General features: G+C 34.9%; 1 protein-coding gene across 2 annotated transcripts in view; it reads right to left on the minus strand.

Annotated features, from left to right (window-relative positions):
* PKHD1L1 (PKHD1 like 1) overlaps nucleotides 1-15348 on the minus strand; it is a 152470-nt gene that overhangs the window by 93375 nt on the left and 43747 nt on the right. For both annotated transcript variants that reach the window (XM_041769613.1, XM_041769612.1), the window contains exons 22-30: nucleotides 14574-14737; nucleotides 12798-12970; nucleotides 10426-10573; nucleotides 9738-9892; nucleotides 7280-7402; nucleotides 6236-6341; nucleotides 3451-3561; nucleotides 1973-2137; nucleotides 889-1010 (exon numbers count right to left, since the gene is read on the minus strand). In XM_041769613.1, coding sequence (XP_041625547.1) covers nucleotides 889-1010; nucleotides 1973-2137; nucleotides 3451-3561; nucleotides 6236-6341; nucleotides 7280-7402; nucleotides 9738-9892; nucleotides 10426-10573; nucleotides 12798-12970; nucleotides 14574-14737 — 1267 coding nt within the window. The remainder of the gene's footprint in view (nucleotides 1-888; nucleotides 1011-1972; nucleotides 2138-3450; nucleotides 3562-6235; nucleotides 6342-7279; nucleotides 7403-9737; nucleotides 9893-10425; nucleotides 10574-12797; nucleotides 12971-14573; nucleotides 14738-15348) is intronic.

Here is a 15348-nt window from a genome sequence, read left to right on the forward strand (position 1 = left end):
TGCTTTTACTGATAGAGTATCTACACACTTCCCAATTAGGAAAAATGTTTTTCCAACATGTATTATTTGCTCAATATGTACTCAGCATTTAAACGAATAATTTAAACAAAGTTTTCATTGACCATATCCTCCAGATTCTCATCATCATTTGGTCCGACACATGCTCAAATTTACTTTTCCTACAGATTTTAACTACATTATACCCACACTGAATCTGCTCAATTTTTTTTAAATGTTACTTACTGGATTCAGCATCCTTTGCACATAATAAGCAAACAAGTACCTTGGTTTAAATTAGGAGACTATTTTTTAAGATAAAGAACAAAGATCATGCTAAGATGCAGTATTCCATGAGGAATTTCATTTTTTTGTATTTGCTTTACTTATTTACTTGTTTATTCATCGTCAACAAACTGAAACTATAACACATTTAAAAAATATATTCTTTTTTAAAAACAAAAAATGCCTAGACTTGCTTCTTTGAATTTTTTTTAGACTGTCTGTTAGTACTGAATTTTTTTCATCCTTGGATTTACCAGGTCAACTCTCATTCATCCCTCAAGTTCTGATAGCCCATCAGTTTTTCTGTGAAACTCTTTTTGACAGCCTCTCCTCACTATATATTGTATTTTGCCTTTGTATCACATTGTTTAACATGGGTTCATGTGTCTGTCTTTCTAATTGGTATGTGTATATAAGTATATGGATATAATGCTTCATATTAGGGTCTTAGCAGAAAGATGTAGAAGAAATAATCGTTAGGGAACAACACTGTAATGCTGCAGTTCCTACGTAAAAATGTCACTTGTTTAACCTACAGAGATGTTCATAAGTTTTCAGAAAAAACAAAACAAAACAAAAACAAAAAACTAAAATCAGATGCCTTACCTTTGGTGTCCTGCAGGTTATCTTACTCAAATCCCTTTCAATCACATTGCAGGTTTCATTTCCAACTAATGCCTTTGAATTTTCATTAAAGCCAAATCCAGATAGAGTCAAAAGAGTACCACCTTCATGAAGAAACAACAATAATAGACCAACAATAACAAAAGGAAACTTCAGCAACTAACTCATCATTCAATAATGTTCTAGTCATCCAAGAGACAGGTTGGCAAATAGACCAAGGACCAGACTTGAGATGTATATAATCACCACCACATAACAGAGCCTGAGTTCTGAAGTCTGGAACCATCAAGGAACTGGGCTAAGTGATTTAATGAAATAACAGATTTGTAACCGCCATTTGCTTTGGGGTATCACTAGCAGGAACTGCTATCTATTTTCTACAGTGTCTTCATCCTCAAGAGAAACTATGCTTTTTCTATATGCTCAACCATTCTGTGGGTGTGAAAGTGAATTAAGACTCTTCCCAAATTTCACATTTTAATATTTCTAAGTAAAAGGAACTAAGAAAAATCCCAACAAAATAATCCCAACAAAAATAAAATAAAGTAAGATGAAAACACACTGAAGAGATCAAGACCAAAACAAAAATCCAAAACTAAGCATGGTCAAACAAAGGCAAAGGAAATGAAGCAGGACAGGAAAAATGTGTTATTTTCTTTCCATCTTCTGCATCAGCTTTCCTTTCCCCGATTTGTTCCTAGAACTTTTTCTGGGTCAAGTAGCTCCATTGAGACTGTGGTTACAAATGGAGCAGCTGGTAAGCAGAATAATAACTAATAAATCTTATCTTGACATAATTGATGAGCTTGTTATAGAAACATGTAATAATTGATGATATTAATTCAATAACCTAAGATGTAAATATAAGCAGTCACCCTGACTTGTGCTTCACAAGAAACAAAAGAATTAGTTAGCCATTTAATCACCCTGCCTTCCAAAAGGGAAGTCTCCTTTGTTCTATATGAGGGAGGTTTGGGTTCCTCTCCCTCCATTCTGTTCTAGAAACAGTACAATGAAATGATGGAGATGTATGCAATTTTCTTTGTTTAGAACAATTAACTATTACCTGCCAGGCTTCCAGAAGCAGGCCAGATGTGTGAGATCCGATTCTGATAAATAAAGTAGAATACTTCACCCTCTACATTCCGTGCTAGTCCAACATCAGCTACAGACACAGCAACTGGGAAACGTCCAGTACTTCCATTCAGAATCTGGCACTTGATCTCACTTTCTTGTAATAAAAAAAAGAAAAATACAATAAATCAAATATTTTTATAAGATAAAATTACTGAAATTTTATGTTTGCAAATATAAACACTGGTCTTCATTTTTATATGCCAGGAAATGTATCTAAGGAAAACTACTCATATATTAATGGGGCAAAAATCTTTACAAGCTATTTGATGTTATGAATCAGAAACTGTTAGAAAAAAGCTAGATGAAAAAAAAATCAAAGTGAAAAATTTGCTCCTTATTTCTACTGTGGCCGAAAGAGAAAGAGAGAGAGAGAGAAAGAGAGAAAGAGAAAGGTTACTTAATTAATAATTTAAAAGTCCTAATCTGTAAAATCAGTTTTATCAGTAATTCTAAAACTGTTGATTCAGGGAATCCCTGGGTGGCGCAGCGGTTTGGCGCCTGCCTTTGGCCCAGGGCGCGATCCTGAAGACCCGGGATCGAATCCCACGTCGGGCTCCCGGTGCATGGAGCCTGCTTCTCCCTCTGCCTGTGTCTCTGCCTCTCTCTCTGTGTGTCTGACTATCATAAATAAATTAAAAAAAAAAAAGTTTAAAAAAAAAAAATAAAAAAAAAATAAAACTGTTGATTCAATATATGATTTATGTCCAAAGCTAAATAAAATATCAAGTTTCATCAAGAAAGGTGATCAAAACCTAAATTAAAACCTATCCTTCATACTACATTTAGAAGAGTCTATGTGCATTTATAATACAGGTGCATTATTGACTTAGATCTCGAGAAAGCATAGAGTATGTAAACTAAAAACAAATTATATGGAAGGTGAATTCGCTTATGTAATTCCAACCTATTAAAATTAAGGAAAACACCTAGGATCATGAAAGATAATTTCTAGGGAAAGAAATAAATATGGCTTTCACTTTTCAAGAATAGAAATTGTGAATAATCTTGAAATTCTGTGTTAAGGGATACAGATACTAGGAGTCAGGGAAGATGGCCATATCCTTTTGCTGCATTACTAATGTGATACTGTCAAAGCATAGGGAGAAGGATGCCAGAGTGGCAGCTTATATTTTTCTGTCCCAGAGACATACCAAAGAAAGATAGTAGCTTCTATATAACACTTTATGAGGGGAAAAGAACAAAAGTCAACTGCTATGAGATAGACACTGTGCAACAGTGAAAGAATTAGTTTGTGGTCATAACCAAAGATCTACAAGAGAAGTCTGCCTATTTCATGCCCCCATGGGGTATTCTATAGGAGGATTACTGTAATACTGCTCTTTGATTCTACTTTCTCTTAGAGAAAAACAATTAGATGTAATAATAATAATTTTACAAAGGACTTACCATCCACAGAAAGAAGAGAGCAACCCATTGGTCCAACTGAAACTGATACAGCGGAATTGGGAGAAAATCCAGAGCCTAATATGGTTAGAATTGTGGTTTCTTCATAGGACCCTGAAAATGATCAATTTAAAAAAACAGTATTAAAATGAAAAAAAAATACAGAATCTGTTCTTATGAAATCAAATGTTTTGCAGAGAAAAATAAGCCTATCTTCCAAAGGCTACAAACAATAAACAAAATATAGACACGTATTTACCAGTGGTAAACTTTTTCCACTGAATTGTTCTGCATTGTTTCATATTTTAACTCTATGTTGAGAGAGATTAGCAAAATTATCTGACTGAAGTATGGAATGACATAAGGAGAATTATTGTCATGACAAATTAAACAGGCATCTCTATATGATAATTTATACTATGACAGAACTGCCATCACAAATTCATGAGAAAAGGAAGAACTGCACAAAATGTGTTGTGGGCACTTCCCACTTGTGATAAAATAAGATTCCTCTATCTAGGGTGACACACATCCTAAAGTTCCTGAAATATTACCAGGGTACACCGACTGTCTCAATATCTTATACAGAAAGTTTTTACACTCACTCTAGTGCCCAGATTTGATCCATAAATGATATAGTCACCCTGGTTATATAACATCACATACAACATGGATTCTACATGGGCTTAAATGGCTAAGCATGAAAAATGTGGAACTCTAGAATTTTAGTAGAAAACATAATCAAACAACTTTAATGTACAGGTGGGTTTCTTAAATAAGATTAAAAAGCCATGGTTAACCATAGAGGAAAAGATAAATAAATTGGAATATATCAACGATTTAAATGTTTCCATGAGCACGATACTAAAACAAAGTGCAGGTGACATACTGGGAGTAGACATGTGCAAAAGATTGGTAAACATAGTATGTAATACACAGCTAGAAGTCAATAGAAAAGAGACAATCTGATAAATGGATACAGGATGTCAACAACAATTTGCAGAAGAAATCATGCAAATGTCCAGGAAGCAGATGAGAGGATCACATGCATTACTCATAAGGGAATAGACAAAATAAGATGAGGATGAGATAACCCCTTTTACCAGATTGACCAAAATTAGGAAACTGATGATACCAAATATTGACAAGGATGTGGAGAATATGGCAATCTCATACCTACTGCAAGTACAGGCACTCTGGGGAGCAATTTGGTCATCTAATAAACTGAATACACGTTCACTCGTTTCTTATTCAGCAATTCTCTCTGGGCATATACCCTAAAGAAGCTCTAGCATGTATACAATAGATTTGTGCAACAAAGCTCAATATAGTTATGTGTAAAAACAAAAAAATGCAAACAATCTAAATGTCAATCAATAGAGATGAAAATAGATATATTCATGAAATATTTTTAAATGATGAATTAGACATGCATAAAACCATATAAATATTTCTCAAAATGAATGTTGAATGACAAAAGTCAGATACAAATGATATTTACAATGTAACATCTCTGATACTTACATTTCAACATCTCTTCCATAAGCTTAAAAAAACTGGCAAAATTACCATATGTGCATGTTATATACAAAAGGTATTAAAATGGCATGAAAGAATACACACAAAATTAATTATTGTGACTGCCTCTGGGGAGATTTGTAGAGACTAGAAGAAGAAATTGTGCCTCGAGAGGACTTGAGCTATTCCTATAATATTTCCTTTCTTATATTGATGATAGGAAGTAAACATGACAAAATGTTAATAGTGCTAATTTTCAATGAAAGAATATAGGTGTTTTATAGCATTATTAATCTTTTAATTATTTTTAAGTTTATCAAAATATGGCAAAAGGCAATTTGGATTAATTATTTTGAGTAAGAAATAATTTTTTCAGGAAGTACATAAAAAAATGGAAATTCATTACAAAATACAAGGATAGAAAATGTAAAAATGTAAATACTGAAGGACCAAATGAAAGTTAATCAAATTCTTATTTTTGACAGCTCTGACCCCATGTGACATGAATTGTCCCAAAGTAATATTATTAATGTAAAAAAGTCTGAAGATTGTATTCTACAGACACAGAGATGTGCTGTTTTTAAAATTTCCCGTTTTTCCCTGATATATAATTAGGAGATGAATTTTCCTACTAGCCAAGATCAGATCTGTGATGATAGTAGCTGAGCTTATCTTTCTGACTGAAACTACAAGCCACTCCTAGCAATCCTTAGACCTGCTATTTACTTGAGCACCTGGGAGCTCAGACACAAATCATAACCATGCTTTTTAAAGTAACAACATATTATGAAGATATGGTACAATGTGTTACCCAAGACTGAGTTCTTGGCAATAATTTTTCTCTCCAGTTCTCAAGTCTAGGACCTAATTATTTTCTTTTACTAAAAGCAGCTGTCTCATTACCACCCTTTTAGTACTAAATCTCCTAGAAGTGGTCTCATATGGTGAAAGATTCCCATTAAGACCCCAGCAAGCAGTCTTTCACAAAAATGCCTTATCAGAGTGAAATTTTAGAGACTGATTCCAATGTGGTGAAACTAAAGAAGTAGAAGGCTGAGGAATCCACCTTCAAATGTGATTTTTTTATTCAAAAATAAGTAATGAATGCTCTGTCCACCGCTTTCTGATCTGATAGACTTTTTTTTAACTCTGTAGAAATAACTGCTTGCCTGAGTCGGTGAAACTAGTATATTAAAAAAAATCATTATGAGTTTACATTTTTGCTAGTTGTCTTCCATCTTCTACTCCAAGCTAAAAAGCAGGAGATTACCTTGAGATGGGCTGATGGCCCGGACTAATGGAGTGGCCATGGCATCCCATGTAAACCCACAGTCACCTGAACATTTAGCTGGAATTCCATTGACATAGACTTCAACCTTCAAATAAAGAAACACACACAGAGAGAGAGAGAACAAAGGTAGCATGGCTAAGGAGAATATGCATAGGATTTAAACAAATGATGGAATTTTGTTTGTTTGCTTGTTTGCTTATAAAAATTATTCTATTCTATTTATACTTTTTCTGCTTTGACCATTCATTCATTCATTCATTCATTCATTCAGCAAATGTGCCTTCTATGCAAAGACACAGTTGTAAATGTTAAAATACAGTAAAATAACATTAAACACAACCAATGACATCCCTGCTGTCACTTGATTCATGTCCTAGTGGGAAAGAGACAGTTTCACAACACTATACTTTTTTTTTTTAAGATTTTATTTACTTATTTGAGAGAGAGCACTGTGAGAGAGCACGAATGGGGCACACGGAGAGGAAGAGGGACAAGCCCACTCCCACTGAGCAGGGAGCCCCCAGTTCGGGGCTATCCTAGGACTCCAAGATCATGACCTGAGTCAAAGGTAGATGCTCAACTCACTGAGCCACCCAGGTGCTCCAAGACTACAATTTTTTTTTAAAAGTAAATACATACAATTCACCTAGTGGTGAATAGTGCTATGAAGGAAAATAAAGGCTGCTCTTGAGAAAGTCCTCTGACCTCTTACATATTAATTTCCTCATCATTAAAGTAGTAATATTAATAATTAATTCACAGAATGACTGTAAAAATTAAATGAAAGAATACATTTTCAAATTCTAACAGGCAATAGCAGAGTTTATAGATCTATGCTTTTATCATAAGGAAGATAATTTTCCCAAAAGTCACAAAATAATATTGAGTTAAACAACTATTGACACAAATATTCACAGGAAAATAAAGATACCATCTCTGCTGTTTAACTGGTCTTTAATGTATTAGAAAGTAGTTACACACTTAAAATTATGTTAAATGTCATGAGGAAAGTTTCAAGAATACCTGTGGCTGTTGGCTGGGTGTACGAAGTAGGTCTCCAAGTATACGTTGTCTGAATAAGCCACCTTCCTTTATCTTCATAACTGTCATATTAGCCTTTTCTCCAATAACATGGGAATCATTAATCTATTGTTACACAAAATTATTTTACTAGAAAGGCCATGATAAATATGACCACATTAGTTTTTTTTTTTTTAATTAAGCAAGGTTGAAAGTGAATAAAAGCTAAGGATAAAAAAAAACATTCGATAACATTTTAGTCATATTTTTGGAAGGAGCCTCTTACAAGTAAGCATAATATACCCCCAATAAAATAATACTAATATTATTGCCTTATCATATATTTCACAGATTACAAGTTAAATTGAATGACTGAAATTAACCTGAATTTTTAAAATAAAATATGTGATTTTACTGAATTTGATTTTACTAAATTTTATTTTCTCAGAAAGTTCTTTGCTTTTTCTGAATATCACCACTTTGACAAATGACTGTTGAATAGTTGAATTTATTTATTCCTTTTTCTACCTGAGAGTTAAATTTTCTCTTTTAGCATGTTTTACCCTTGCCCATCCTGGTTTTTCATCCACTTGTGGAATTATGTTTTTTGCCAATAATAAAAATGAATCAAATAAAATCAATATGTACAATTTGGTCAATCCAAAATCCCTCTGCCAAAATGGTAGGCTTCTGATACATACGGCACCTAGCAAAGAGATAGGGGTCTCCATGTTCGGCCTCATGGGTTGCGAAGTGGTGATGAGAAGCAGAAATGATGAGCAAGCAGAGGAGACTGGTCAGGAAAGAGACAAGGAGATAAATGCACAGATACCAGCAGAGATAACAAGAGGAAGACCAGTCATTAGAGCTGCTCAGCTACAGAATCCTCTAATTCTAGTTTTAGATGATACATTTTCTTAAAGAACTTCCATATCTTTAGGATTGTTACTATTTTGCACATCCATAGTCTATGTGTGGACATTATACACTACATTTATATACTTTTTTTCCTTTCTCTTTCCCTCTTTTTTTTCCCCATAATGGTTTCATAAGTAAACCATTGCATTTTTTCTACCTTATGTCATGGACATCTTTCCAGGTGAATATCCAAGGGTCTACCTATGGCTGCATGACAGTCATGCTAAAGTTGTGGCATTTTAACAACCATTCTTCTATTGATGGGGATAGGTTCCTAGGTTTTTACTATTATAAATACTGTTGCAGTGACTACTTTTGTGCCTATATCACTTCATATTTGTGTTATTATTTTAGTAGTATAGAGTTTAATAGCTGAGATTGCTAAATCAGAAGGTATCTATATTCGGACTCTACTATATAATCCCCCAAGTCATACGAATTGACTTTCTCACTAAAACGGTGCATGAGAGAGACTCTTTCCTCACACTCTGTCACTTGAAAGCATCTTTTTAATATTTGACAATCTGAGCCCCTAGACTCCTCTAGACTCCTGTCTTTCACATACTTTGGGCCCAGCCTCCCCACCTCCTCCACACTCTAAGCAAAGGTAATTAGATGACATCTTAACATGTGACTCCCTTGTGAACTTTAAAAGATCACCTTTAGAACCAGAATAGTATCCAAGGCCCCAGAATACAGCTCTAATGGATGGTGGTAGAATTATAGACAGCAACAGTGATTATACTTGGTCCCCCCATAAAGTAAACCCAGATTTAGTCCTGAGACGGGCCCTGCCTGGACTCCTCCTGCTCCTGTCAAGAATCTTCTAACACATATTCCTGGACTCTTTCCAGAGGGGACAGCAAATAAAGTACCAGTAGCAATTCTCCATGAAAGAGAACATCTCATCAACTTAATTTAGAACAATCTTCATCTCAATTTCCTTTTTTTATGTTTAATCTACAGTTTCCATTTTTTAAAATACAGAGAGTCTCAAATTCTTTTAAAAATGAGGCCAGGTGCATCAGAAAAGATGAATACCCACCATTTGCTTTGACATGGATGGAACTGGAGGGTATTATGCGGAGTGAAATAAATCAATTGGAGAAGAACAATCATCATATGGTTTCACTCATCCGTGGAATATCAGAAATAGTGAAAGGGATTATATGGGAAAGGAGGGGAACTGAGTGGGAAAAATTAGAGACCACGAGAGACTCCTAACTCTGGGAAACAAAGGATCGTGGAAGGAGAGGTGGGTGGGGGGATAGGGTAACTGGGTGACAGGCACTAAGGAGGGCACTTGATGGAATGAGCACTGGATGTTATACTATACGTTGGCAAACTGAATTTAAATTAGAAAAAATAAAAAAAAATAAGTAAAATAAATAAATAAAAATAAATTTAAAAAATAAAGTAGGTAAAAAATAAGCAAAAATTAAAAGAGAATAAAAATGAGGCTGGGTGAAAAAAAAAATGAGGCATGGTGCAAATAAGCAAGCAACACACAGAAAAAAACAAAACTCAAGCCAATTGAAGGAACCTGTAGAAGATCTTGCTTTCCACATGAGCTTCTCCACTTGATGTTCCATGAATATCCAGCACAGGTTCCCTCACGTGTCACTGAGACTCGTCCGACTTTTTCTACACTCTGGAGAGCAAACTGTAATTCTGTAGCTGACACGGTGGCAGGAAGGCCTGCACACACAGAAAGACAGGAAATAGTATGAGTCAAAAATTCACAATTAAATTTCACCTTTAAAATATAGGAAATGTGTACTGTGGATTATCACTTGTAAGCCAACTGTCCTCCTCCAATACAGTAAAAATGAAATTTATATCTTTTTTATGCCAAGAATTTATGTATCTCTTGGAAGCAAAAATTACATGGGTAATGTAAGATTATAGCTTTGGCTCAAATATTTTTATTTTTAATATTAATTAACTTTATAGACAACCTACAAGCCAAGGGTTATAAAAGAAAAACAAACTTTGGAGATATAACTTTGGAAATATAACCTGTTATATCTGGAGAGGCAATAAAGAAAAAGTGAAAATGTAATTTGTTCTGAATAATTTAGCTCTACATTACTGACATAACCTCAACTATATAAATTATGTAGAGAAATCATATTAGAAAAAAATACACCAAAGTGTTTATTATGCTTATTAAGATTGGCACCATCTAACTGATTTACATATATATCATGTTCTGAACTTTTGTCATATACCTTTGAGGATGTGTCCATAAGCTTGAATGTCAAAGCTGCCACTAAGAGGTGGGGATGCAGCCTGAATTCTCTGAATACGAATCTTTGACTTCCCTGGCCAATTATTTCCTCTGTAAACAGACTCATTCTCTGTCTCGTTTGTGATGATCTAATTTCCAAAATAAATATTGATAAAATGATTAAACATAACAACAGCTAACATGATTTCTATTTCACCATCATACAATTCTGTGACATGACATAAATGAGCCTCAGGTATTCAAGATTCTTCAGAACATGAAGGAGTGTCACATAAATCAACACAGGCCATACCTACACAGCTGTGATAATGAGGCCAAAGTCAACTCAGTCATCTGTGCAGCAATCAGCTGGAATCCCAGTAATACCTCATTAATTCAGAGCATACCCTTCATCACTCAACGAACAAATATTTATTGAACAGGCATTCCATTCAAGGTACAGTGCTAATCACCATAGGGCAGCAAAGAAACATTAAGTCTTAGCTATCAAAAAAAATCTTTTTGGAGAAATAACACAACTATAAAACTAACAATATACGATAGTATAAAATCGGCATAGAGACTGATCCAGACTCAGGAGAAAAGCTTAATGTTGATTGGCAAATCAATTGCCAAAAGCAACACATGCTATGAAAATTCATAGATTGTGACTCTACTAGTCAAGTGATAGTCTCCTGCTTCTGATCCCTCACAGTTGTCTGTGAATTTTGTGGAATTGAAAACTATAAGCCTCATTGTCCACTGAAATGAATAAACATAATTGCCGAAAGACATATGCCAAGAATGTTCATAGCAGTTTTATTCATAATGTGCCAAATTGGAAATAAGGCAAAAGCTAATCAATAGGATGGTTAAATTGTGGTATATTCACATCATGGAATATGATAAAGCAATGACAAAGAATGAACTATGGCTACATGCAAAAGAGAAATGTTATAATACCGAATAAAAGGAGCTAGATGCAAAGAGTACATACTAGTATTTATTGATACAAAGATTAAAAACAAGCAAAAGCAAAACTATTTATTGGTGGTCTATGTCAAAACAGTGGTTATCCAGGGGTGAAGAGTGAATAATATAGTGAAAAGGGGAAGGCACAAGAAAGGCTCTTGGGGAGCTAATGATTTTCTTTGTCTTGATCTGAGTAGTGGTTACATGAGGGTATTTACTTTGTAAAAATTCATGGAATTCAGTGAGGTTGCAGGATGTAAGATGAACAAAGAAACCAATCACATTCCTACATACAAAAGCAAGCATGTAGAAACAAAAATTAACAACACAGACCATTTACAATTCAAAGAAAATGAAATGCAGGGGGTCCTGGGTGGCTAACCTCAGTCGGTTAAGCTCAGGTCATGATCCCAGGGTCTTGACTCCAAACCACCCCCCCAGCCCCGCCCCACACCACATGGGGCTCCTTCCTCCACAGTTGAGTCTGCTTCTCCCTCTGCCCCTCTCCTCAGCTTGTGTTCTCTTTCTCCCCTCTGCGCTCAGGGCAGAGTTTGTTTGTCTCTCCCCCTCTGCTCCTTCCTCTGCTTGCACATACTCTCTCTGTATCTCTAAAATAAATAAAGTCTTTTAAAAAATTTAAATAAATAATTTAAAAATTAAAAATAACTTACAGTATTTAATACTGATCTTATTATAAATAACTCAAGCACTACAAAAAATTGTTCAGATCCTTTTGAAATTGTGGAAAACTATCTTTTCCCTCACTGTACCAATTTTGATACAAGCAAAAAATGGTGTTTAGAACAGAAATTGATTATTTATTATTTTACTTTTTTTTGAGAGAGAGAGAACATGTATGTGCATGAGAACAGGTTGGGCATAGGGACAGAGGAAGAGGGAGAAAGAAAAAGGCCCAGCATGGAGCCCACCATGGGGCACAATTTCACAACCCTGATATCATGACCTGAGCTGAAATCAAGAGTTGGACGCCTAACTGACTGAGCCACCTAGGCCCCTATAACAGAAACAATTTTAAAACATATTGCAGAATCTCAAATTTGCTTTCAACAATCTCTGTTCAGAACATATATTGAAAGGGCCCACAATTTTTCCTTTTAAGTCAAGAGAGGAACTTTACTTAAATCTGACTATTTAAGAATATTTCCCCTTGCCTTTTCCCACAGATACATTTCTTCAAGATTTTTTTAATGCTTAAAGTGAATTTTCATACTCAAGTTCAACAAGCCTCAATGTCTTCTATCCTTAGAAAAATTATCTTGTCCTATTAAAAGATAGCCCATCTGTATGTCAGCCATATGTAAAAATTAAAAAGAAAATTTACTAGATCAAAGCTAATTTCCCATAAATTGGAAAGAGTAACTTGTAAAATTCTAGGCTTACCTGCCCAAAGCTCACAGCCATCATGGGTATATTGTAACTGCAATTGTATGAAGTCATGGTGATAGAATATTGGTTGGTCACACTTGATCCATTAATTTTGGTGTGATTCACCTGAAAGTGCTTTAAAAATATCCCTTTATTTGCTAGTGCTGGCAGTCTTCTCTTTGGCATTTCTAAAGAACGAAGAATAAATGGGAAATAAAATTGTGCTTTTTTTACTAAAAAGAAAATTATCAAATTATATCCATGTCATGGAATAAGCTGTTTAGAATCAAATTTTGAAAGAGATTCATCAGGTAAGCAGTTTTTGGAGCTTGGTAAACTTTTACTTCTAGAGTATAAAGCTTTAAAGTCTGTCGATGTATAAGCCTCATCAGATAAAAGAAAATAGTTAAAAGCCACCAAATGGGCAGCCCAGGTGGCTCAGCGGTTTAGCACCGCCTTCATCCAGGGTATGGTCCTGGAGACCCGGGTTCGAGTCCCACATTGGGCTCCCTGCATGGAGCCTGCTTCTCCTTCTGCCTGTGTCTCTGTCTCTGTCTCTGTCTCTCTCTCTCTCTCTCTCTCTCATGAATAAATAAATAAAATCTTAAAAAAAAATAAAAGCCACCAAACCCTGGGCTCCATGTAGCCTTCTGTGGCCCTGTTCTGCTCTGTTCTAGGTTCCCGGAATGCAGTGCTTACTAGGATACACTAGGACAAGACCAAGACTGTCTTGTTCACAGCAATTGCTTTAGTACCCAGCATAGTGCCTGCCACATGGTAGGTGCTAAATGCATGGTATTTAATGAGTTACAACATTTATCTGAACACAAGTGAGCTGTCTTATATATGTGCTCCACTAATCATAATGTAGGTCTGGTAAGACCGGATTCAAAAGAAGTGACTCTAAAATAGTTACATTTACATTTAATTTTTTTTTTTAAAACTACAAATTTTTTTTTTATTATTATTTATTTATGATAGTCATACAGAGAGAGAGAGGCAGAGACAAGGCAGAGATACAGGCAGAGGGAGAAGCAGGCTCCATGCACCGGGAGCCCGACGTGGGATTCGATCCCGGGTCTCCAGGATCGCGCCCTGGGCCAAAGGCAGGCGCCAAACTGCTGCGCCACCCAGGGATCCCTACATTTAATTTTTTTACCAGTTGACTCATGACCTTGTACTTGAAAACAATTCCAAAGGAAAGGATCCCAAAATTCCTCTGAAAAATGGTAGTAGTCACTTTTCACAGTGACTGAAATTAGGTTGATTTTTTTTAAAAGATCACAGTTTAATTTTATTTTATTATCACAGCTCATATATGTGCATCTACTGACATGACTAAAATAAAAAACAACGCTAAGGCTACCAGAAATAAAGTTTTCATTTAAGTATTATTAATTATCACAATTAAATACTTGGAAATAGTCAGCTGAATCTTACCAAACAGATTTCAATGTTAATGGTGGCCTTTTAGGAACAGATACTTTCATAGTTAGTTTCTTAAAAATCAAAGCAAAATGAAAATGTTTGCTATAGTTCATATATCTGTAAACAGAATCCAGGACAACAAAGTTTAATTCTTACGATAATGACAAAGCTTACATTAAGGGTACATTTATCCTTAGAATAAAAAATATGATTTAAATTATAATATCAAGATAAAAGAATGAGTCATAAATATTTATAGATTAATGTTTCTATCTAAATTAAAGAATATAAGTAATTTCCATGGTAAGATTTTACTACATAAGATTCAGAAGGTTTCAATAGGTATGGAAAGATACAACATACCATCCCATGCTGAAAGTGTAGATGCCTGTCCAATGTATACTGTATCGACATAGAAGGACTGTGATTCTGATGCTTTCTGTAAACCAATCCTCCGAAGGGAAAAATTTGACCCAGTGTATTTGCTTTGTATGAGGTCCAGAAGGTCTATGCAAGTATAGGTCCAGCTAAAATTATGGTTGATTAATTAGATGCATAGGTCAGTTGTAATGTCTAATGTAAAGCCATCCACTATAAAAAGCATTAAAATCTTAAGGAGTAGAAGTGTTTTTTTCCCCACAAGAAGACCATCAAGCATACTTCATTAGCACAGAAAAGCAGCCGTAACAACAAACAACAGACAGAAACTTGAATTGGTAGTAAAGGAATTAACGTTGAATACAAATACAGGTTTTCTTCTATTTGCAGCCTTGGCAGTAGCCATAGGGACGTGAAATATTCTGCAGCAATACATAAGGAAACTGAGGAGTATGCACCTTGGTGTAGAGCATGTAAATAAAAATAAGACACGAGAACAAAGTCAACTATGTCAGCAAAAAAATGTCAGAGATAGAACAGTTAAATTCAGTTCAGGACTAAGAAGCAAAACTGGAATTTGTTATTACTCCCAAAAGAGCTCGCTGGAGTTGCACTTTCTACTTCTAAGTGTTACGTGATTTGTAGTACAAGGCCTCTTAAATGTGTAAGTTAGATTCAGATTTCTCACTAAATATGACCTGCACTGGAATTCCATAAATTACAATGAAGCAATTTGGCTACGAGAGTTTGCAACAAAGAG

The sequence above is a fragment of the Vulpes lagopus genome, chromosome 9, assembly GCF_018345385.1.
Source record: "Vulpes lagopus strain Blue_001 chromosome 9, ASM1834538v1, whole genome shotgun sequence".
In the NCBI taxonomy this organism is placed as follows: Eukaryota; Metazoa; Chordata; class Mammalia; order Carnivora; family Canidae; genus Vulpes; species Vulpes lagopus.